Source organism: Lithobates pipiens, unplaced genomic scaffold (genome assembly GCF_037356315.1).
Source record: "Lithobates pipiens isolate NorthernLeopardFrog02 unplaced genomic scaffold, aLitPip1_a1.2 Scaffold_18, whole genome shotgun sequence".
In the NCBI taxonomy this organism is placed as follows: domain Eukaryota; kingdom Metazoa; phylum Chordata; class Amphibia; order Anura; family Ranidae; genus Lithobates; species Lithobates pipiens.
Genome location: NW_027507758.1, coordinates 414,008,098 through 414,032,289, shown reverse-complemented (window position 1 = coordinate 414,032,289; position 24,192 = coordinate 414,008,098). Strand labels below are relative to the sequence as shown.

The 24,192-nt window shown below is 42.7% G+C and overlaps 1 protein-coding gene across 1 annotated transcript in view; it reads right to left on the bottom strand.

Moving 5' to 3' along the window:
* Positions 1 to 23,864, bottom strand: part of NCEH1 (neutral cholesterol ester hydrolase 1) — a 64,642-nt gene extending 40,778 nt beyond the window's left edge. The window contains exon 1 of the mRNA XM_077487965.1: positions 23,510 to 23,864. Within this exon, the coding sequence (XP_077344091.1) occupies positions 23,510 to 23,677 (168 nt within the window). The 5' untranslated portion in view covers positions 23,678 to 23,864. The remainder of the gene's footprint in view (positions 1 to 23,509) is intronic.
* Positions 23,865 to 24,192: the final 328 nt, after the last annotated feature.

Genomic DNA, 24,192 nt, shown 5'->3' with positions numbered 1-24,192 from the left:
TTTTTAGTTTTGGATAGAGTAGGGAGGGATTTGAAAAACTTGTCAGTTTTTATTGCTGTCTGTGCCACCATTATGGAAATTCATCCTCTCTATTTGTCCTGCTATCAATTATCATTGAAAGTGAAAGGAAAAGAAAATCCCAAATTTTGAGCTGTCCCCAGAAAAGTAATAGAGGGAACATTTTCCAATTGGGACACTATTTCTGGTGACCTGGGGGTCCCCAATATATTATCTTAATTAGCAGGGATTTCCTCTTACTCCCTGTTACTTCCTTTTATAATATAAGGTAGAACAATCAGTCAGATATTGACAGTCATGCCAATGGAATTCTTTAACTGTTTTTTGTGAGTCAGATAAGGGTGCAAAGGACCTTGTCCAAATAATTTGAAGTTGTACATTTGCTTCTTCATTTCTAAAAAAAAAACAGCTCAATATATGTTTTGCAGATATACATCTCTGTACATATAAACATAAACAAGAACCAATAATAGCTGAAGTTTAGCCAAACAAAAATTTTCTCTATTGTTTTATTGACCTAACTTACGTGTAATTAACAAGTTGCTTCCCAGGCCAATTCTGACATTTCTCTCCTATATGCAAAAATCATAATTTTTGTTGCTAGAAAATTACACAGAACCCCCAAACATTATATGTTTTTTTAGCAGAGATCCTAGAGAATAAGATGGCAGTTGTAACTTTCTTTACCTTGCACGATATTTACAGAGCAATTTTTTTAAACGCTTTTTATTTTGGAAAAAAAAAAAATAACAGTTTCTTACATTAACAAAAAAAAAAAAAAAAAAAAGAAACAGTAAAGTTAGTCCAATTTTTTTTATATAATGTGAAAGATGATGTTACGCTGAGTAATTTGATACCCAACATGTCACGCTTCATAATTGCACACGCTCGTGGAATGGCGCCAAACTTCGGTACTTAAAAATCCCCATAGGCGACGGTTTAAATTTTTTTACAGGTTATATGTTTTGAGTTACAGAGAAGGTCTGTGGCTATAATTATTGCTCTCGTTCTAACGTTCGTGGTAATACCTCACATGTGTGGTTTGAACACAGTTTTCACATGCGGGTGTGAATGTATGTGTTCACTTCTGCGAGCGAGCACGTGGGGACAGGAGCCCTTCAAAAAAATATTTTTTATTGTTAAATTTTACTTTTATAGTTTTCTAGTTTGATGCTTTATTTTTATCATTTTTATTCCTATTACAAGGAATGTAAACATCCCTTAATAGGAATATGGTATGACAGGTCCTCTTTACAGTGAGATCTGGGGTGAGGAAGCCTTTCAAATGCAGAGACCAGGTGTGATGTCATAACACCACGCCTGGCCTCCGAATGACCTTAGACTCCGGGGACCATCTGGCCCTCCGAAAATCTCTCTCGTCAGCATCTGAGGCCAGCGGTTCCCTTGTCTGGCTCACCAATCGCACAGGTGAGTCGGTAGAAGCACCGGAGGGCAGCAGGAGGGGGGATGGGGATGTCCCCTCTCGCCGCCTGCAGGAACGATCAAGCAGCTGAACAACCACTATGGATTGTTTTCATGGTACAGGGAATTTCCTGCTCTGAATGATGCCTGCAGCTGCAGGCATCATTCAGATATCACCACACAAAGTCCGATACATCATTTAACGTTGGACGGGCGGCAAGTGGTTAGGTACGTTTCACGTCATGCAGGCAGCTGGATCCTGTGGAAATCTTCTGTGCAGGGATGGCGGTCCTCTTCCTGCTGCTGACTTTCCCATTCTGCAGGGGTTATTAACTCAGAGTCTTCCATGAAGCTGTAGCAAACAAGCTCCCAATAGTGACCCACCCCCTACTTCACCAATCAGAAAAGTTCTCTCATTGGTGTAACATGATCAGTGAATGGGAGCAAAAATTATGTGGCTCATCTGACTCTTCCCCAATTCACTGATCATGTCACATTATTATTATCATCATGTCACATAGAATGTACACTATAAAACAACTTTTCCCAATGGAGAAGGAGAGAGGAGATAGCGGATTCCTATTAGGAGTTTGTTCACTGCGGGTTCACAAAAGCTGAGCACTATTAACCCTGGCAGTGCTGGAAGTTCAGCAGCAGAAAGACGACAGACATTCCCTTAGTAAAGCTCTCTACAGGATTACAGGATCCAGCTCTTTGGACGACGTAGGACAAACCGCATTACAGGAAAATGTATTCACTAAAGCAAGGGTGTCCAAACTTTTTTCAAAGAGGGCCAGATTTGATGGAGTGAACATGTGTAAGGGCCGACCATTTTGCCTGGCATTCTTTGAACCATTAAAATTCGAATTCAGTCGTTCGAGCACTAATACTCTGCCCAACAAGAATTATCTTGCATTTGTCGCGTTCGTTCCCAAAACACAGACGAATGCTCTGCTCTTTAGGGGTACCGTTAATTCTTAATGGTACCCCACACATTGGAAAACATGGGGTGCTTTTGGTGCAGTGCAATTTAAAAAAAAAAAAAAAAAAAGCTCAGGGACTTCTTTCCCTGCATTTTTGTGGGTAGGGAAGCCCATTGAAATGAATGGGCTGCCCTACACACAGCCACACAGATGTGAACCAAGGGCTTGATGGAGGGGCAGTAAAACCACATGGTTAAGCCGTTTTTACCACCCCCAACTTCTCCCCCTTTAGCTGCAGAGGGAGCAGCTGGGGGTGTACACATGCTGTGGATTGCACAGTTGTGGTATAGTGATGCTGCATTTACGGGCTTAAAACAGGTGAGGAGGCAACATAATGCCTCTCTACCGCCTTTCAAATGCCTCTGAAAAGCGATCCATGTATGGATTGGGGGGGCAGACACATGCATACACAGACACATGCATACACACATACAGACACATGCGCGCACACACATACATACAGACACATGCACACACACATACATACAGACACATGCACACAGACTCATGCACACACACATACATACATGCGCACACACATAAATAAAGCCCTTTTAAAATAATCTAGCTTGTAGCACAGTACTCTACCTTTCCAGCTTCCTCATTCAGCAGGGTACTGCACTGTAGGGGATAGCAGAGAGCACAGCACACTCCCTTGCATTTTATTTTCACTTTTGAAGTCGACGGAGCTTCTCACAGTACCAGGGATCGGGCTTATCTGACAGCCCTGATCCCGCGGCACACCAGGCGGGCCGTTCAAAACTGGACCATGGGCTGCGATTGGCCTGCAGCCCGGACTTTGGACATCCCTGCATTAAACCTATAGAGATTTTTTTAGCTAAAACTTTAGCTTTAAAAGCGGTATTATCCCTCAAAACAAAAATATAATATATTATGGCTTACCAATTCTTAGATGTAGTGGCTGCATTAGTTTCCTTAATTTTTTTCACCTGGTGATCCTCTCTTTAACAAATGAAAATGTCCAGTAAAAGTAGCAGAGTATTGACACCATTTACAGTAGATGTAAAGCCTGAAATTTTTTATCTTGAAGTGGTTGTAAGGCCACTATGTGATGTTAATACAATCCCCTCGGTTAGAGAACAACATCTGCCCCAGCGTCTGTGCTTTATAAAAAAAAAAGATGCCAATATCTACCTTATTTCAGAGTGCCTCTCAGCGCTCACGTGACTCCTCAGCTCTCTTCTCTCCAAGTCTGACAATTACAGTGGGATGGGCTGAGAACTCCCGATAACATCAGCCAGGAGGAGAGAGGCGAGCAGTCACGTGAGCGCAGGGAGGCACTGTGAAATAAGGTAGAAATCGGCATATTTTTAATAAAACGCAGACACCGGGACACATGTTGTTATCTAACAGAGGCTATTGTATTAACAATCACACCGTTTCGTAGCAGAGGGGAGGGGAGCAGAGCAGCACTGGTAAGAGCTGACAGGCAGGGAGGGGAGGGGGGGGGGAAGAGGACAGAGCAGAGCTGCAGATTATGGAGGCACATAAACTGACCAGGGCTCTGCAGCCATGATAAACTGTGGTCAGTTTACAGTGGGGGAGGGCAGAACCAGGCATTACAGGTGATACAGGGGGCCAAATTACGCAACACAAGCAATATGCTGTATAATATGCTTTAAGGGAACAGGATCCATTTTTGTTTTTAAGGGTTAGAAACACTTTTATCTATTCTATGCATTAACGTATTTGTAGAGTCATTTTTTTTTTGTTTTGTTTTTTCTATTAAAATAACAAACATATCATTCTTACCTGCCCTGTGTAATAGTTTTGTACAGAACAGCCTGGATCTTCATTTTTCCTCTTCTCGGGTACTGGCTAGAGCTTCTGGCACCCCCCTCCTGTTGCGTGCCCCCACAGTAAGCAGCTTGCTATGGGTGCACCCAAGCCAATTTGCAGCTCTGTGTATCCATTCAGACACGGAGCCACAGTTTGGCCCCACCCCCTTTCTCTCCTGATTGGCTAACTTTGATTGACAGCAGTGGGAGCCAATGGCACCGCTGCCATGTCTTAGCCAATCAGGAGGGAGTGTCACAGATGGCCAAGGCACTCGGGGACATCACTGGCTAGAAAGGGGGCTCAGGTAAGTATTAGGGGGGCTAGGCTGCTGCATACAGAAAGCATAGAATGAATTAAGATAAAAAACCTGCTTTTACAACCACTTTAAAAAAGGTAGAAGAAAAAAAACAAAAAACTTTCTGCATCCAGCTTCCCCCCAGCCCTCCTTATTACTTTACCTGAGCCTGATCTCTAACCAGTTCTGTGCACGAGAGCAGAGACTCTTTCAGATCTCTCCCTTCTGATTGGCTCATAGACAGCAGTGAGCGCCATTGGCTCCTGCTGCTATCAATCATAGCCAGTAAACAGGGTGTGTGGGTGGGGCCAGGATCTGTCTCTAGGCCTACAATTCACACTGCTGCATATACTGGGTGCTGGCTGTTTTTAGCACTGGAGCACTTGTTTTTAGCACTGGAGCACGGTGTAGATTTGAAGCACTGTACAGGATTCATGGACAAGACTATTTGAGCACAGTGATATGTTGGGATGATTACAAAAAATATTGCATTTTAATTTCACTTAGTGTAATGTTGGCATGAACATAATGTAATGTTTGAGCATTTGGCATATGTGGAATATTTATGAATAGGTTTATTGATTTTTTTTAAGCTCACAATGCTACTAATCACATCTGTAACACAAATCACTTTAACATGACAGAGCGATTACAATAGTCAGCTTTTATTCGTTTATATAATAACTTTATCCTAAAAAGGAAAAAAAAAAAAAAAACTGCCATTGTAACTGCTTAAAAAGGGTTAGCTGGAGTTAGACTTTAACCACCTCAGCCCCAGAAGATTTTCCCCCTTAATGACCAGGCCATTTTTTGCGTTGCTTTAACTGACAATTGCATGGTTGTGCAATGTTGTACCCAAAAAAAAAAAATGTATGTCCTTTTTCCCCTCCCACAAATAGAGCTTTCTTTTGGTGGTATTTGATCACCTCTGTATTTTTTGTTTTTTTTGCGCTATAAACAAACAAAAAAAAAAAGCGTCAATTTTGAATTAAAAAAATGCAATATTTTGTACTTTTTTGTTATAATAAATATCTAAATATTATAAAGTTAAAAAAAATAATCTTCATCAGTTTAGGCCAATATATATTCTTCTACATATTTTTGGTTAAAAATAAATCGCAAGAAGCATATATTAATTGCTTTGGGCGAAAGTTGTAGCTTCTACAAAATAGGATAGTTTTCTAGCATTTTTATTATTAGTATTCTTTTTTTTTTTACTAGTAATGGCGGCGATCTGTGATTTTTACCGGGACTGCGACATTGTGGCAGACAAATCGGACACTTTTTTGGAACCACTGACATTTATACAGCGATCAGTGCTATAAATAGGCTCGGATTACTGTATAAATGTCACTGGCAGGGAAGGGGTTAACACTAGGGGGCGATTAAGGGGTTAAACGTGTTCTCTATGTGTGTTCTAGAGGGGGAATGTGGCTCATGAGGATAGAGATTATTGTTCCTACTTAGTAGGAATACAGTCTCCTCTCTCCTGACAGAACCGGGATTTGTGTTTTTACACACACAGATCCCAGCTCTCACCCTGTCACGAGTGATCGTGGGTGCCCAAGTGGTCATTGCGCCCGCAGGGCACGCTCATCGGCTCCAAGGGACATGCTGCAGGTGTGCGCCACCGGGGGAATCTTAAAGAGCCGATGTACACCTATGACGGCTTGTGCAGGGGCGCCAACCTGATGCAGTATAACTGCTGCGGCTGGTCCAGAAGCGATTCATTTGTTAGCCAGGTTCATCCACTGTCAATACATCCCCTCTCCGTATATTTAAAATGCCGCTGTCCAAAAGTGTCTCTGTTGCTTTTCCATCCAAATTGTAGACACAAAATGACACTTAGTATGTTACTGGCCAGATGACCAGGTAAAACTAAAGGAAAGAAATCTGAATAAAATGAATGCAGCCACCACATTTAGCCCTGGTTCACATTGATGCGATTTGGCATGTCAAATCGGCAGCTGTTGCCCGCAATGGAACCGTCCGAATCGGCGTGACGCCGATTATGCGGGACTGCGCCAATTCCCAAAAGTCATTTCTGTACTACTTTTGGCGATTTCAGGTGCGATTTCAATAGACATCTTTGCAGGAAACCGCACAGAGGTCTCTGAAATCATCGGACTGACATGCGGGAATGAAATTGTGCGAGTTCAGCTAAACTCGCACAATTTCAATCCCTGCTCAAGAAAGCACATGTACAGGCCAGTCTGAAGTTTTCTAATGAACATCTGAATGATTCAGAGAACTAGGTGAAAGTGTTGTGGTCAGATGAGATAAAAATCATGCTCTTTGGCATCAATTCAACTCACTGTGTTTGGCGGAGGAGGAATGCTGCCTATGACACCAAGAACACCATCCTTACGTTGAACATGGAAACATTATGCTTTCGGGGTGTTTTTCTGCTAGGGGGACAACTTCACCGCATCAAAGGGATGATGGAGGGGGCCATATACCGTCAAATCTTGGGTGAGAAGCTCCTTCCCTCTGCCAGGGCATTGAAAATGGGTTCGTGGATGGATATTCCAGCATGACAATTACCCAAAACACACAGCCAAGGCAATAAAGGAGTGGCTCGAGAAGAAGCACATAAAAGGTCCCGGAGTGGCCCAACCAGTCTCCAGACCTTAATACCATAGAAAAATATGTGGAGGGAGATGAAGGTTTGAGTTACCAAATTTCGGCCTCAAAACCTTAATGATTTTTCAACAAAATAAAGCATGGAGACAATGTGTTGATGGGTGAGTTTGCTTTGAATAGAGTTGAGTTTGCACCCCCCCCCCCCCCCGACTGCCACATTTGGCACTTTTTGGGGGGTGAGGGGGTACCTGGTTTTGACCCCCTTCTTCCCCCACAGTCTTCTGGGACACATCACAGGTCCCAGAAGATTACAGGAGCATTCACAAGGCGTAGTGCGACTTGCGCATGCACGATAGGATACAAGCTGTGAAGCTACAAGGCTGCGTTTTCCGTTTTCCCTTGCTAGAGATGCTGGCACCTGAAGCCAACTGAAGAATCAGTTCAGGTGAGGACATCACTGGATCCCTGGACAGGTAAGTGTCCTTATATTAAAAATCAGCAGCTACAATATATGGGGGAGGCCTGGAGCTCCTCTTTAAAATGTTTTTACCTTAATGCATTCCTTACATTAAGGTAAAAGACATTTAGCATTTGCTGTGCAGTGTGCACCCTCCTCTTCAGTCCCCCCATTTTTTTGTGTTGGTTAAACTAGATAGACTTGTGTCTTTTTTCAACCTATGTAACTTGTTAATCTTCAGACTTCTGTACTTCATAAGGTTGAGAATCACAGATATCAAACAGATACCAGACAAAGTGTTTGGATGAGGTGGAGATTGTAACGCCACTGTTCCACCACTGAATGGCTCCTGTGCTGAGCGATCGACCTCCTGTGTTCACAATATGCTAGACAGCTGCTCAGGCATGGAAGCTACTGTTGATCACTGGAGTAGTGGTGCTTTCTACAGGGATTTCCAGCTTCTACAGGGACCCCCCCATGTATAATATATATATATATATATATATATATATATATATATATATATATATATATATATATATCCGGGTGCTCCGCTGGCTGGAGGAGCGGGCTGTGTGCTCCTGTGCCCGCTCACCTTCTCCTCTTCTCCCTGTGCTGCTGGAGCAGCGGTGTGTGTGTTGGCCTCCCAGCTTTTCCCTTCTGAAGGGGCCCTGCAGCGGTGGGGATACACCCCTCCTGGATAATGCATATGGATCATGGGATCATGGAACATGCAGTTCGTGGAGGAGAGATGCACTGTTAAGGGGATGGGGCTATGGATTTCACTACCCGGGTTACTCTGTAGTAAGGAGGAGGAGAGAGCAGAGTTTTGCCATTCTTGGAGCTAGAGGTCATACAATGCAAGAAACCAGAGAACAGATCTGTGTGCAATATGTGCAGGGACTGAGGACTAACCCACTGAGAGTCTCTTGCTGCTGAGGACTGGAGTGGTACAGACTTGCTTCCTGTGTGTGTGTGTGTGTGTGTGTCTACACCAGACAGAGCCATGGAGGACTAGTGAATTGGGGCTGAGTCTAGAGGTCCTGATCATGAGGACAACAAACCACCAAGCATCCAGGACAAGGTTACCGGGACTGGGGAGTGGATTTAGCTAGGCTTGCTTCCCTACTGTTAGTGATTGAGTACAACACGACTGCCCTTTTTGCCTAGCAGCCTAAAAGCTAATTTACTGCATACAGTATTAAAGAGAAGGTAATAAGTGCACCACCATACAGATTGGGCCTCACCATTAACCAGCTGAAAATGACAAGTTAGGCATCAGGCATAAACAGCCACCTCTCAGGGGTACCCATTTCAGGAGAATATACATATACCCACACTATACACAGAGTGCACACTGGGACACTTTGATCATTTGTACAGAGAGTCACCGTGGGACTTGCCATTACCATTTATAATTTTTACTGTTTATGCTGTTCATTATTAATGCGGAGTGTACTACTAGGTTAATTTAGTTTAGTATTACTGTGATCTAGGTTAACTACCATAATGTAGCTTAGTATTCAATAATGATGTCACATTGCCATTTACTTTGCCTTTTTGACAACATACTTTATTTGCCATCTATAGCCTGGTGTTTGCTTCCTATATGCCAATATAGTTGTGGGTAATATTCTAAAATCTGACATAACATAGGTAAAAGGGTGCTTCAAATGGAGCAGTTTCCAGAGTTAAGGCAGTGCAGAGAATCTGTCACACCAAGCGTGTTATCAGGGGGGGGGGGGGGGGGGGGGATTTTAGGATAGGTGCTATATACAGTATATTTACATTGGTCCAAGCTGCACTAATGTAAGTTAACAAAAACAACCACATCTAAAATTTCAGTTTTAATGTGTATTTAAAGCCAATATGCTTTTTCAAGTTTAATTGCAATCAGATAAGCGTATGGCAGCATTTCTTCTATGGATACATTTGATATCAATCTTCATTTTGCATCTAGCATTTAAAAAACAAATAGGTGTGCCCTACCATGCTCTGCTTATTATTTGGTACATGATTTACATTAACAGGTTTTGTAGCTAATGACTCAAAGCAATAGTATTTGGTAGAGCTGCATGATTAATCATCAAGAATTGCTATCGCGATTTTTTTCCCCGTTTGATCTTGATAAAAGTGTTTCACGATTCTTGTTATGCAAATAATTCTCTCTGCTCTTCTGAAGCCACAGCCCTCAAAAAGGAAGAAGAAAAAACAAAAAACAAAAAACTGGGCAGTCTGCCAAGAATCACAACATTCTTTAGCAGTGGAACCAAGTATAAACATTTTAACAATTTGCCATGTAAATGAGGAGGTTTAACCACTTAAAACACTAAACCCTTTTCTGACATTTGTTGGTTTCAAGTTAAAATCATTATTTTTTGCTAGAAAATTACTTATAACCCCCAATTATTATAATATATATATATATATATATTTTTTTTTTTTTTTTTTTTTAGTAGAGACCCTAGAGAAAAAAAAATGGTGGTTGTTGCAATATTTTATATCACACTGTATTCACACAGCGGTCTTTCAAATGCATTTTTTGGGGAAAAAAAATACTTTAATGAATTAAATAAAATAAATAATAATAAAAAAAAAAAACTAACCAGTAAAGTTAGCCCAATTTTTTTTTGTATAATGTGAAAGATTTTACGTTGTGAGAATCGTTTTTTTTATTCTAAGCAAGAAAATTGTGATTCTCATTTTGGCCAGAACCGTGCAGATCTAGTATTTGGGCAGTAATAATAGCAATCACATCCTTTTTATATTTTTGTATGTGCTTCTGTTCCATAATGGGTGATCATTACAATCATTCCTCATAAATGATAACACACATTCTTTGGGGAGAAGGGATTACCTACAGTATGTGGCATTTAGAAAGACTCACCCAATTCTATTACTGTGACACCATTCACACCTGAACAATCTGAAGCAGATCGACACTCAACATTAAGGCTAGGTTCACACTATTGCGATGCGGGAACGCCGCGAATCCGCGGCGTTTTCCCGCATCGCATACCTCCCGCCGGCAGTTCACACTGCCCTATGCGGACGGCTGGGGGTGTCAATGTTATGTTAATGACACCCCCAGATCCGTCGGCATATCGCAGTGCGATCTGCCGACTCGCACAGGAATCGGATCGCATGGTGTGAACCCCCATGCGATCCGATTCCGTTGCGGACCCAAAAAAGGGTCCTGTGCGAGTTTGCTGCGGGACAGCTGCGAGTTCAGCCATACTATCTGTATGGCTGAACTCGCAGTGCTACGGAGATCGGATGTGATTTGCTGTGCGAATCACATCCGGATCTCCCCCCGCAGCAGTGTGAACCCAGCCTTAAGCGGAACTTCATTTAAAAAGTGAAAAACTATCTAAATGTTTTAGGTTCAAGTATATGGTGCCTTACTATTAGCAGCTGTGAGACTCATACCAGGAAATGTTCTATATTGGAGATGTTGGAGAGTGGCCTAATGCCCCATATACACGGTCGGACATTCCGACTACAAAATCCGTCTGATTTTTTTCAGACGGATTTTGGCCCAAACTTTGTCTTGCTTACAAAGTTGTTGGAAAATCCGATCGTTCAGAGCGCGGTGACGTAGAACGCGTACGACAGGACTATAAAGAGGGCAGTAGCCAATAGGTTTCATCTCATAATGTATTCTGAGCATGCGTGGCACTTTGTCCGTCGGGAATTGTCTACACACGATCGGAATTTAAACGATCAGATTTTGTTGTTGGAAAATTTTAGATCCTGCTCTCAAACTTTGTGTGTCGGAAATTCCGATGAAAAAAGTCTGATGGAGCCCACACACGATCGGATTTTCCGACAACAAGATCTGATTGCACATTTTCTGTCGGAAAGTCCGACCGTGTGTACAGGGCATTATACTTCTAATAACTTTCATCTCTCCACCACGGAATGCAATCCTCCTGACATAACCATATTAAGAGCTCTATTTTTAGGCTTTACTCCCTTTGTGCATGTATCTGAAGGTCAAAACTGAGACATGCGGGACCTCAGGCCTCTATAGTATTTATATCAAGAAATAGGATCTAGGGGACCCTCAAATCATAGTAGGAGTATCTCTGAGTGCACACTATACCAGCTCCTCACTATACAGGCAAAGCTAAGCCTGATGTACCCCAATCTCCAAGCAATACTGGTTCAAGATCCCATGACTCTTATAAAAACCTAAGATTTTTCCACCTGACAAAGATTTCTTGCTAGCATGACATCTAAAATATTGATTGCCTATCTTAAATGTGTGACCTGGCATGCTGTTTATCGTATTGTTTATCTCCATTTACTTCTTGTTGTTTCTTCTCCAAAGATGTGCACATCTAACCAAACAGCATATGTCACTGTATCAAGGCCATGTACTGTAAGTCATTACTCTTCAATGTTGTAAAAATGCTTACTATCTTTATGTTCTGGTTTGCTCCCTTCCCCCAGCTTGTAACTTACAAGTTTTACTTACAAGAGTTACAAGTTTTTTGGGGGCTAGAGAGTACTGATATTTATTGGTATCAGCTTCCACTTCCGCAATTCACGACGAGTATTACAGCCCCTTCTCCTGCAGTCACATAACATGTCCCAGGAGGCTGCAGGACCATTCACAGAGCACCGTGCAAGCTCACTCATGACACTTCTGATTCCTATATTCAAGGTGAGGGGGCAGGGGACCCACAGTTGTAAGAACTGGCTGTGGGAAGACAGCTCTGGACCCCAGGCACTGGTCAGCAGCAAAAAAAAAAACCCACATGTAATGCATCCTACGCATTAAGGTGAAAAAAATTCTGATGGTTGCAGGCCCCCCAGCCCCCCCAGTTTACTTACCTGAGCCCTCGAAAGTCCTGCGTCGAGAATGCGCTGGCTTCTCGGCTCTTCATTGGACAGATTGATAGCAGCGCAGCCATTGGCCAGCGCTGCTGTCAATCAAATCCAAATGACGTGGCTGCCGGGGGGCGGGACCGAGACATACATTCTGTGTCTATGGACACAAAGTGTATGAGACATCAGCACACCCGTAAGGTAACCCCCTCCGGAGAGAGCTTTCCGAGGGGGTTATCTATTGCAGGGAAGAGCTGAGACAGCCGCCATGGGACCCCAGAACAGCAGGATTGGGGCCACTCTGTGCAAAACGAACTGCACAGTGGAGGTAAGTATAACATGTTTGTTATTTTAAAAAATAAATAAAACACGAACCTATACAACCACTTAAAGTTCCTGCTTCTTTGGGGCTAAGCCATTGTAGACAGGAGCACATAAAAAAATAGCTGCAAATGCATGATTTTGCTCGATTTCTAGCCTACAACTATAGCAAGGGAATTATCCAACTTTGGTCAAAGCTACTCAGTTGGCTTCTATCTACAGGCACCCCTTACCTGTACAGATAAAATAACCAAAATTGTTGGTAAAATATAAAAGATGAGGTCGCGTCAAGTAAATAGATGCCAAGCATGTCCAGACTCCAAATTTTGTGCACCTTTGAAATGGCCACAAACTACAATGCCTAAAATTTTTTTATAGGCGACGCTTTAAAAGCATTCACTGGTTATCAGTGAAGATTTAGTTATAAATGATAGCCCTAGAATTACTATTGCTCTCACTCGGACATTGGTGGGGATACCTCATATGTGTGGTGCACTCACCATTTACATACGTGCTATTGAGATCGCAGAAACACGGCCAGAGGAGAGGATGATATGGACTTACTGCAATACCAGCACGTTACTTCCATAGAGACGCCAGGGTCCCTCAGTACATTGGATATACCCTCCTTGTTTTAAATAGATAAGGGATGTTTACACTTGAGTATATTCATATACACTCAATATATATATCCTTTCTTTGAACATTTACTCCTATTAATTGTAAGTCTCGATCTCATCTCATGGCCCAGTAGGCAAAAACATCCTGAGACAGATTCTGTATTCTCCTCAGTTGTAATGACGAATTATCTTGAAACTAAGAACTTCATATATGATACATCTAGAATACATGTATGGACCTGAAGAAGCAGGGGATCCCGCATAATGCATAGACCAGTTACAACTACATGTATTTACTATGTTTTATGTAATTCTGAATTTACCACAAGGTTCTTCTATGTACAAGTGTTTTTCAACACTATTTTCTTTGATATTTATATATTTTTTTATCTTTATGTAAACAATAAAATTCATATGTATTTTTACTCTATTTTTGTTCTCGTCTGGCATATTTAAAGTCCCATTACTCTTTACCTTACTATTACCTTTGATTATTCACGGGATGATGCCAATGTGAACTTCTGTTTGGTTTTCATGACATGTCACCTGCTTTACAATTAACGAGGTGTATTACTGACCAGATCACCAGGTGAAAACAGATTGCAAAAAAAAAAAAAAAAGCCTAAGAAAAAAGGAAACTAATGCAGCCATCACAATAATTTGTAAGTTGCAATGTATTAAATTTTTTGGTTTTGGGTTTAATACCGCTTTAATTTGTTAGTGTATCTAAAGCACACATGCGAGGCTCTGTTCACATGTGGAAATTTGAGATCTTGGGCAGAGTTGCTGCAATTTGGCCCGTGGTCTCAAATCGGACTGCAACCGCAAAACATGTTCAGGTGCCATTTATTTTCAATGGTAGCTAAAACATGTTGCGGTCTTCATGCTTTTATCGTGCGATAAATCGTGGCAAAACTGCAACGTACAAAGCTTGCCGCCCAAGAAGGAGCAGGAGCTTCTTTTGGGCAACAAGCTTTGTGCACTGCAGTTTGGCCCAACTGCCCCTTGATAATTGTGCCAAAACCGCACCACATTTTCAGTACCATTGAAAACGAATGGCACCTGAGCATGTGATTTTCAATTGCAGTGCGATTTGAGATCATGGTCGGAATCTGAGAGATTCTGCCTGAGATCCCAAAACGTCAAATGTGAACGAAGCCTTACAGTCTGTTCAATCTCCTTTAAATTTATCAGCATCTATGTAGTGCAATCTATGTAGTCTGTCTGATTGTCGGCATGGGGCACAGAAGGAGACATACAGTTTATTTAGCCAGGTTTATACTGCCAATGTAAACATACAATGTGATCAATCTACCAGAAAATGACCTCTTGGTACAGGACCCAATATCTCATGACAGCAGCTCTTAGCAGTTGAAGGATTTCTGGTGTAAGGTTGTAGTGAGTGTGAAAGAATTAGGGGAAAGGTCGTTTGCCCATAGGCCTAGGAATTCCAACTGAGTGAAAGGCTTTAAGACTGCAACTCCTTACTGAGAAAACATTACCCCATTTACTGCAAGTCTACAAGAGACAAGGGAATCAGAAACAGGTGAATGATTACTCTGCAATACAATACAATGAAAAAAAGAAATATCTTTTAGAGTATACAGTGGATATAACAAGTTTACACACTCCTGATAAATGTCAGGTTTCTGTGATGCAATAAAACAAGACAAAGATAAATAATTAATTTCAGAACTTTTTCCACCGTTAATGTGACCTATAAACTGTACAGCTCAATTGAACAACAAACTGAAATTTTTTATGTGGAGGGAAGTAAAAATAAAATAATATCGTTGCACAAGTGTACACATCCTTAAAGAGGAAGTAAACTCTCCCACTCTGATGCTTCTTTTCATTTAGTCCATTATAATAAGTCATTATCAGCCACTGTAATCCAGCCCAAATTGCATATTACTTACTGTTTAAAGAAACTTTAAAAAACTTGTTTCCAGGGGTTAGGCAGCGGCATCTTAAGTATTGTTTTCTGAGCCCACAGTGGAGTGTATTTCCGCCCTTACATTGAGCACTTCCTGTACTGTTAACCAAGCCTCCTTCTCAATCCAACGTTTCTATGGTAAACCTGCTTCCCTGTTCATAGCGGACTTGTTTTATTTCATAGTATTTACTTGTGCTGATTATCTAGTGTTTGCCTGTGCGAGTCTTATCAGCTTCAGCTGATAAGACTGCAGTAATGCTGTCCCATGCCCTGCTTTACACTGCATGCGATGTCACATGGTATGTAGAAGGAAACTCTGAATGATTCTGCAGTCTCCTGGGATTTCAGTGTTGTGTGCTGTAGGAAGTCCTGATAACACATAAATAAGCACATAGAGAGTGTATACTAAGTAAGGAGATATCTACAAGCAGTTTTCATTAAGGTTTTTTTATGCCGATTTACATGGGACAAAGTTGTGGGGAAGGGTTTACAACCACTTTAAACTAGTACTTTGTTGAAGCACCTTTTGATTTTATTACAGCACTCAGTCTTTTTGGGTATGAGTCTATCAGCATGGCACATCTTGACTTGGCAATATTTGCCCACTCTTCTTTGCAAAAACTCTCTAATCCTGTCAGATTGCGAGGGCATCCCCTGTGCAGCCCTCTTCAGATCACCCCACAGAATTTCAATTTTATTCAGGTCTGGGCTTTGGCTGGGCCATTCCAAAATTTTCATCTTCCTTTGGTGAAATCATTCTTTAGTGGATTTGGATGTATGCTTTGGGTCGTTGCCATGCTAAAAGATGAAGTTCCTCTTCATGTTCAGCTTTCTAACAGAAGCCTGAAGGTTCTGTGCCAATATTGACTGGTATTTGGAACTGTTCACAATTCCCTCTACCTTGACTAAGGCCCCTGGTTCCAGCTAAAGAAAAACAGCCCCCAAAGCATGATACTACCACCACCATGCTTCACTGTGGGTATGGTGTTCTTTTGGTAATGTGCAGTGTTGTTTTTGCACCAAACATATCTTTTGGAATTATGGTCAATAAATTCAGCCTTGGTTTCATCAGACCAGAATACATTTTCCCACATGCTTTTGGCAGACTTCAGATGTGTTTTTGCAAAAAATTTAGCCGGGCTTGGATGTTTTTATTCATAAGAAAAGGCTTCAGTCTTGCCACTCTACCTCATAGCCCAGATACATGATGAACACGAGAGACTGTTGTCACATGTACCACACAGCCAGTACTTGCCAGATATTCCTGCAGCTCCTTTAATGTTACTTTAGGCCTCTTGGCGGCCTCCCTGACCAGTTTTCTTCTCGTCTTTTCATCAATTTTGGTGGGATGTCCAGTCCTTGGTAATGTCCCTGTTGTACCATATTTTCTCCACTTGAAGATGATTGTCTTCACTGTGTTCCATGGAATATTGAATGCCTTGGAAACTCTTTTGTACCCTTCTCCTGACTGATCCATTTTAACAAGGAGATCCCTCTGATGCTTTGGAAGCTCTCTGCAGACCATGGGGGTTATTTAAGAAAGGCAAATCCACTTTGCACTGAAAGTGCACTTGGAAGTGCAGTTGCTGTAGATCTGAGGAGTAGATCTGAAATGAGTGGAAGCTCTGCTGATTTTATCATAAAATCATGTGCAAGCTAAAATGCTGTTTTTTATTTTCCTTGCATGTCCCCCTTGAATCTACAGCGACTTCACTTCCAAGTGCGCTTTCAGTGCAAAGTGGATTTGCCTTTAGTAAATAACACCCCATGGCTTTTGCTGTAGGATGCGATTAAGAAAATTTCAGGAAAGACCTATTAGAACAGCTGAACTTTATTTGGGGTTAATCAGAGGCACTTTAAATGATCACATGTGTGTACTGACTCCTATTTAACACGAGTTTGAATGGGATTGCTTAATTCAGAACACAGCTACATCCCCAGTTATAAGAGGGTGTGCACACTTATGCAAACACATTATTTTAGTTTTAAATTTTTCTCCCCCCCCCACCCCCCAAAATATTTCAGTTTGTTTTTCAATTGAGTTGTACAGTTTATAGGTCACATTAAAGGTGGAATTATTTATCTTTGTCTCATTTTTTTTTACATCACAGAAACCTGACATTTTAACAGGGGTGTGTAGACTTTTTATGTATAATGTCTCTCGGCTTCCAGTTAACTGACCTCCTAAAAAGAGAAGTATGGCTTTAACCAGTTGAGACCCGCGCTATAGCCGAATGACGGCTACAGCGCGGATCTCCTTTGCCGGGACTACGTCTATTGACATCGTCCCCAGGCACGAGCGCCTTGCGCGCCCCCTAAGGGGCGCGCGCGGCGCGCTCTGTGATCGGCGAGTCTATGAGACTCGCCTGATCACCAATCCGAGCAAGGGGTCGATCCCGACCCCTTATCACGTGATCAGCTGTCAGCCAATGACAGCTGATCATGTGATATAACGGAGCCGGTAATCGGCTATTATTCCTCCTCGTGCTGACAGCGCGAGGAGAAAAAAAAAAGAGCCGATCACTGGCGGCTGTGATCGGGACATCAGTCCCGATCACGGCCAGCCCTGCCAGTGCCCACCTGCCCCCTGCCAGTGCCCACCTGCCCCCTCATCACTAAACATAATTAAAAAATAAGTGCCCCGTCAGTGCCACCCAGCAGTGCCCACAGTGCCACCCAGCAGTGCCCACAATCTGCCTCAAAGGTGCTGCACCCCAGTGCCACATATCCGTGCCCAGCAGTGCCGCCCATCAGTGCCCAGCAGTGCCACCTATCAGAGCCACCTATCAGTGCCACCTATCAGTGCCACCCATCTGTGCCCATCAGTGCCGTCTTATCTGTGCCCATCGGTGCCGCTTTATCTGTGCCTATTAGTGCCGCCTTAACTATGCCTATCAGTGCCCACCAGTGCAGCCTATCAGTGCCCACCAATGCAGCCTATCAGAGCCGCCTCATCAGCGCACTTCAATGAAGGAGAAAAATGACCTGTTTGCAAAATTTTATAACAAACTATTAAACATGATTTTTTATTTTTTTTTGCATCTTTTTTGTTTGTTTAGCAAAAAATAAAACTCCCAGCTGTAATTAAATACCACCAAAAGAAAGCTCTATTTGTGGGAAAAAAAATGATAAAAATTTCATTTGGGTACAGTGTTGTATGACCGCGCAATTGTCATTCAAAGTGAATCAGCGCTGAAAGCTGAAAATTGGTCTGGGACTGAGGGGGGTTTAAGTGCCCAGTAAGCAAGTGGTTAAAAAAAAAAAAAAAATGTATACTCACCTAGGTGGACACATCGATCCAATGCTGCATCTGTCCCACACCGGCTCTGCAGTGAGAACTGTGCAATCAAAACACCGCTGAATGCTCAGTTCTCACCCCCCACTCTGAGCAGAGAGCTGGGACTGTCAGTCTTTGGCTCTGTGTTCTGCCCCTCCACTGGACTGCTCAGCTGTGGAGGGGATAAGCAGGGCGGATCGATGAGAGGCTGAGCCAGGTGCCGGTCCAGGCTTCTGGGTGGATCCCGACTATATGGTCAGGATCTTTTTAGAGTCTGGTGACTTCAGTCCGCTGTCAGCTGAAAATAGGTCATAGGAGTGCAGAACAAATAGGAAGAGTATAGCCAAAAAAGCTTTGGCTAGACTTCTCCTTTAAAAAGAGATGCACTGTGAATTGCTTTTCAGAGGGGTGGCAAAGGGCAAAGCAAGAAAGCCTGAAGTGATAGGAAATCTCTGCAGTATTTATCTGAAGAACTCCCTGAGTTCCCAGGACTTTGTACCTGTAGCAGACATATAGGTTTGGTGCTTCTCTCCCGTTCGGTTTATTGTATACAACAGAGAATGTAAAAGAAGGAGTCAGAACACCCAAAATTCTAAGGTGAGTGGGATCAGGAGAAGAGCTATGGTGGAAACCTCATGGCTGGAATCTACAAAACATATAAGTCAACAGGTGACTCAGATAACCAGGCACTACCTATACCTAGAAGTACAGGGTTGTGTAAGAATATATTTGGGTGCCATAGTTATTTTGCAAACGTTATTGCAAAATGTATGAGGTTTTACAAACCACAGCATGCAAAATGTTGAAGGATGAGCAGAGTGTACAGACTTTAGCCTGATCAGGGTTTATGTCAGGCTAGTGGGTGATCAGTCAGCAACCCTGTGACAGCTGTCAGGTCAATGACCTTCCACATGCCTCACTCTGGGTATTCCTTATGGAGTCTTAAAGGTTTTTGAGCAATTATAAAAAAAAAAAAGCAATAAGCACTTGGTAAAAAGAAGATTTATTTCATTACTTGCAGCTCTAGTTAATCTTTCTGCATCTCTTCAAATAAACATGACAAGCAGAGTAATAGGTCCAGTGATGTGTCAAAAAAGCCCGAATTCATTCACTTACCAACCGTGACTTTAGGAGAGCTCTGGTGCCCTGCAGAAAAGTGCATTGTAGTGTGAACAGGGCACATAGAGAACTGTTTTCTACGTGTCATTGTGGTGACTGGCATTGATCAGGTGCAGACAAATGGCAGCTGCTACATATAGGGTGAACAAACTCCAGAGATCTCTACCTGCGTCTATAGGGAATTTGTAAAGAAATCTACTTATGGGGAAACAGATAGCACAAAACTTCTGTTTTTATTGCTGCTTGTGCCCCCATTGGGAGGGATTTCTGTGTCCTGTTCCATCAGACCCCTATCAAATAAGAATACGGAGGGATGGCCCCTCATTTCCTGATCTGTCCAATATTCATCAAATAGATAGAAAGCAAGGAGGCATCTCTTTAAAAAGACACATAGGTTCTAACCCTTCTGAACTCTAAAATGTTTGGTCTGGAGTTGCACTTTAATGAAACCCACGCATATGTTTTTGGGAAACTTGGACTACCTACAATATGCATCTAACCTTTGTTTTTCCTGTTGATGAGCCATTGTAGGCTTTGTTATTCCAGAAATGCCCATTACTGTAAGGTTATATATTCACACAGCAGTGGCCAGAGGCGGCCGATTCTTGCCAGCGATTCTAAACACTGCGTGCACGCACTGTGTGCAACTAGCGACAGCTGTTAGATTGGCATTCTGTGCAACTCAATGGCTGGCACTGCCACGGTTTGCATGTAGTCACTCATCTGAGTAGTTGCATGCGAATAGAGCCTTAGATGGACCCTGGACCCCCCTTAAGCCCAATGCAGACACCTCATCGAAAAAAAAGTTGTAAACTGCTGTATATAAATGATGTGTCCTTGGCTTTATATATGCTTTGGGGCCCATTCACATCAGTAGGTGTGCTTTATGCAATGTAGAATGCATACCTGCTGGTGTATACTGTGTAGGGGTAGTACAATGCGTTGGTACAACATATTACATAGTTTACCTTTTTTTCCCAAAAAACTTTATTAAATTTGTCACAAAAAGTTATTTTCTTTGAGCTCTGTGATGCAGTATAGTGGATTGCAATGTGTCTTGTTGCAAAAAATGCATCCTGTCCTACTTTTTTCAGTGTATGCTAATACAGCATGTTGGTGGGAATTGAAACAATAGGACAGGGGTCTCCAAACGTTACAGTGAAAGGGCACCTCACATTTTAAAAAACTCTTACACCAGGGTCTCCGTTGAAAGGAAATATTAGTTATTCTGGACAAACCATCTTTATTACAGGTCTCCCAACAGTGCTCGTACAGACAGGGCCAGTGCTACCACTAGACAAACTAGGCAGCCGCCTAGGGTGCACTGGTGCCTAAGGGCGCCCAGCCGCTGATTTCCTTCCTCATCTGCAGGCTGCAGCATGTAACTCAGTCTCAGGCAGCTGCTCCATCTGGCCGGTTGTGTAATTAGAGGTGCAGCGCAGCACTGGAGCCAGAGCTAGAGGAAGCAGAGTCGGTGCTTCCTGTATAGCGCTGCCTCCTGTCATATGGGCATGGCAAAGGAGGTGGAGTCAGGGGTGGAGCCAATGGGGACAGCAAAATGAGATTTTGCCTAAGATGTCAAAAATCCTTGTACTGGCCCTTCTTACAGATGATCTGGAGACATCATATTAACAAGACACGAGAGGCAGGTTATGCATTCGTATGATGTCTGATTTTACTGAGAGGGCATACAGTATATATGGACTACAGGACAAAAGATAAGGGAGGGGCTGTTTTAGCTCCATGAGCTAGGAACCAAAATGTTTGTTACCTACAATCAATTAGATGAGCACCTGGTCATTAAGTCACAAAACAGGACATCTTGACCATAAACAAACACAATAGGAGGTGTGTTATTATAGAAACATTCCTACACAGATATACAAGGTTATCAGCTAGAGAAAATACACAGCGTTCATACCAGGCAGATCATTTTTTTTAAACTGCAGCGTTCTGAACAAAATGGAGTCCTGATAATTCATTTATATTATTACAATCATTTCATCCATCAGTGTCCCCCTTTTACATAAGGGTCCCCGTCAGAGCGCCCTTCCTCATCGGGGTCTCCGTCAGAGCGCCCTTCCACATCGGGGTCCCCGTCAGAGTCCCCATCACACCAGGACTCCCAAAGTCCCCATCACATAGGGTCCCACTAGAGTAAGTCCCCTTTACTGAAAACTTTAGATGCACTTTAAAATGAGGCCCCCATAAGTGTCCCCATCACATTAAGGCCCCCCGCAACAGTCCCTTTTACATCAGAGTCCCCGTCAGAGCACTTTTTACATCAGGGTCCAAATCAAAGTCGCCTTAACATCAAGGTCCTCATCACATCAGGGCCCCCATCAGATTCCCCATCACATCAGGGCCCCCATCAGATTCCCCATCACAGCAGTTCCCCATAACATCAATTCCCCTTCAGATCAGGGCCCCCCATCAGATTCCCCATCACATCAATTCCCCATCACATCAGGGCCCCCATCAAATTCCCCATCACACCAGAGCCCCCATCAAATTCCCCACCATATCGGGGTCCCGTTAGAGTAAGTCCCCTTTACATGAAGGTCCCCACCACAGTGCCCTTTAAACCAGGCCCCCATAAGAGTCCCCATCGCATTAAGGCATCCCCGCAATAGTCCCTTTTACATCAGAGTGAGCGCCCTTTTACATTGGGGTCCCCATCAGAGTTGCATTAACATCAAGGTCCCCATCAGAGTCCCCTTAATATCAGGATCCCCATCACACCAGGGCCCCCATCACATCAGGGTCCCATTAGAGTAAGTCCCCTTAATATGAAGGTCCCCATCACAGTGCCCTTTAAATCAGGCCCCCATAAGAGTCCCCATCACATTAAGAACAAAAATATTAAAGCGCACACATGCAAAACTAAAATTTACCTCCAGCAAGGCTTTTTTTTTTTTTTAAAACACCTAAACATTTTCAAAAAACATTATCAAATATATGGGGATTTGGTCACACTATATTGCTATACGGTGCCTAAGCCCACTTACTGCGACAAAGTACCCCATGATTAGTGGGCGTTTTGAGAATGTTTTTTGAAAATGTTTAGCCGTTTAAAAAAAAAAGCCTTGCTGGAGGTAAATGTTAGTTTTGCATGTGTGCGCTGTAATATTTTTGTTCTGTTGTATTATGGCAGCACCATCTTTATGCATTTTTTTAGGGTGCGCTTCCCAAATATTTTGTTTGCCCATCACATTAAGGCCCCCCGCAACAGTCCCTTTCACATCAGATCCCTTTGGAGGACCCCACTTTAAGTTATGGTCCCTAGCAGAGTTCCCCTTACATTACGGTCCCCATGAGAGCCCCCCATATATCAGAGTCCCCTGTTAAATGGGGTTAGATTGAAACGTAGACCGTATTGCGCATATGCTATGGACCATCGCTGTGGGCCAGATAAAATCTCATGGCGAGCCAGAGGTGGCCCACAAGTCATAGTGTCGAGACCTCTGTCATAGGATATAAGGCAGTTAGCCTTGTCTATGTAGTTAGACTGCATTGGCCAACTCTTCCTAACCCTTATATTATGAATGAGCCCCTAAAGATCACCTGGTCTATTTATATGATATATTCCCACAATGCTCCTGTAAAGTCCAGTTCATGTCATCCCATTGGATGATATCACCTGTGACACACACATACACACACACACACACACATTCCCTGTGTCTATTGTTAGACTGTACAATGTAAACATATACATCACACCAGATGACAAATCCATTGCAGAGCCTGGACTGATTTCACTGATCTCTCAGTCTATACAAAGCCAGGATTACACAGGAAGTGCTACTTCTCTGCAGGATGGACCCCCATACCCCAGTACTCACCAGATCCTGGGCACATCTGAAGGTGGCATCCAGCAGCATGAGTTTCCATTGCTCTGATAAGGTGCTGGGGAGTGGGCTGTACACATAGTAGGCAGTCATGGCTGTCAGTGCAGTGATCAGGGTAGGCAATGCTCTCATATTCATGGCTGACTCTTCACAGCTCTGCATAAGCAACACACTACACAGCCCAAATTTTTGTCAGCTTGATGATTTCATTGTTCGATCTGCGTCATCCAATCCGGCAGAGCCACACATAGGAAGTCAAACTGCCCAGTGTCATGTCCTTGCAGAGTACAGCATGTATTGTATGGCTATAGTAATCCACGGACATGTGGAACAGCGCCACCTGCTGTCTCAATGTAAGCATTACTCACTTGTCAGAAACACACTATAAACACATCCTGGGCTGCAGGGACTGGCACAGCATTTCCATGCCTTGGTGACAGCATAGCTCCCAACTGTCCCTGATTTGGAGCAATGTCCCTCTGTCCTTCTTTCCCCCTCATTCTGGTCTAATCTATATAATTGTATATAAAATGCACTATTTATCATTCAAAAAGTGTTTTGCAGCGCTAAACCTTTCATCTAATTTCTAAATTGCTGCATTTGTAAATTATAAAAGCCAATATAAAGGAATAGTAGTGGTAAAAAAAAAAAAAATAAATACCCTTGTGGATTTAATT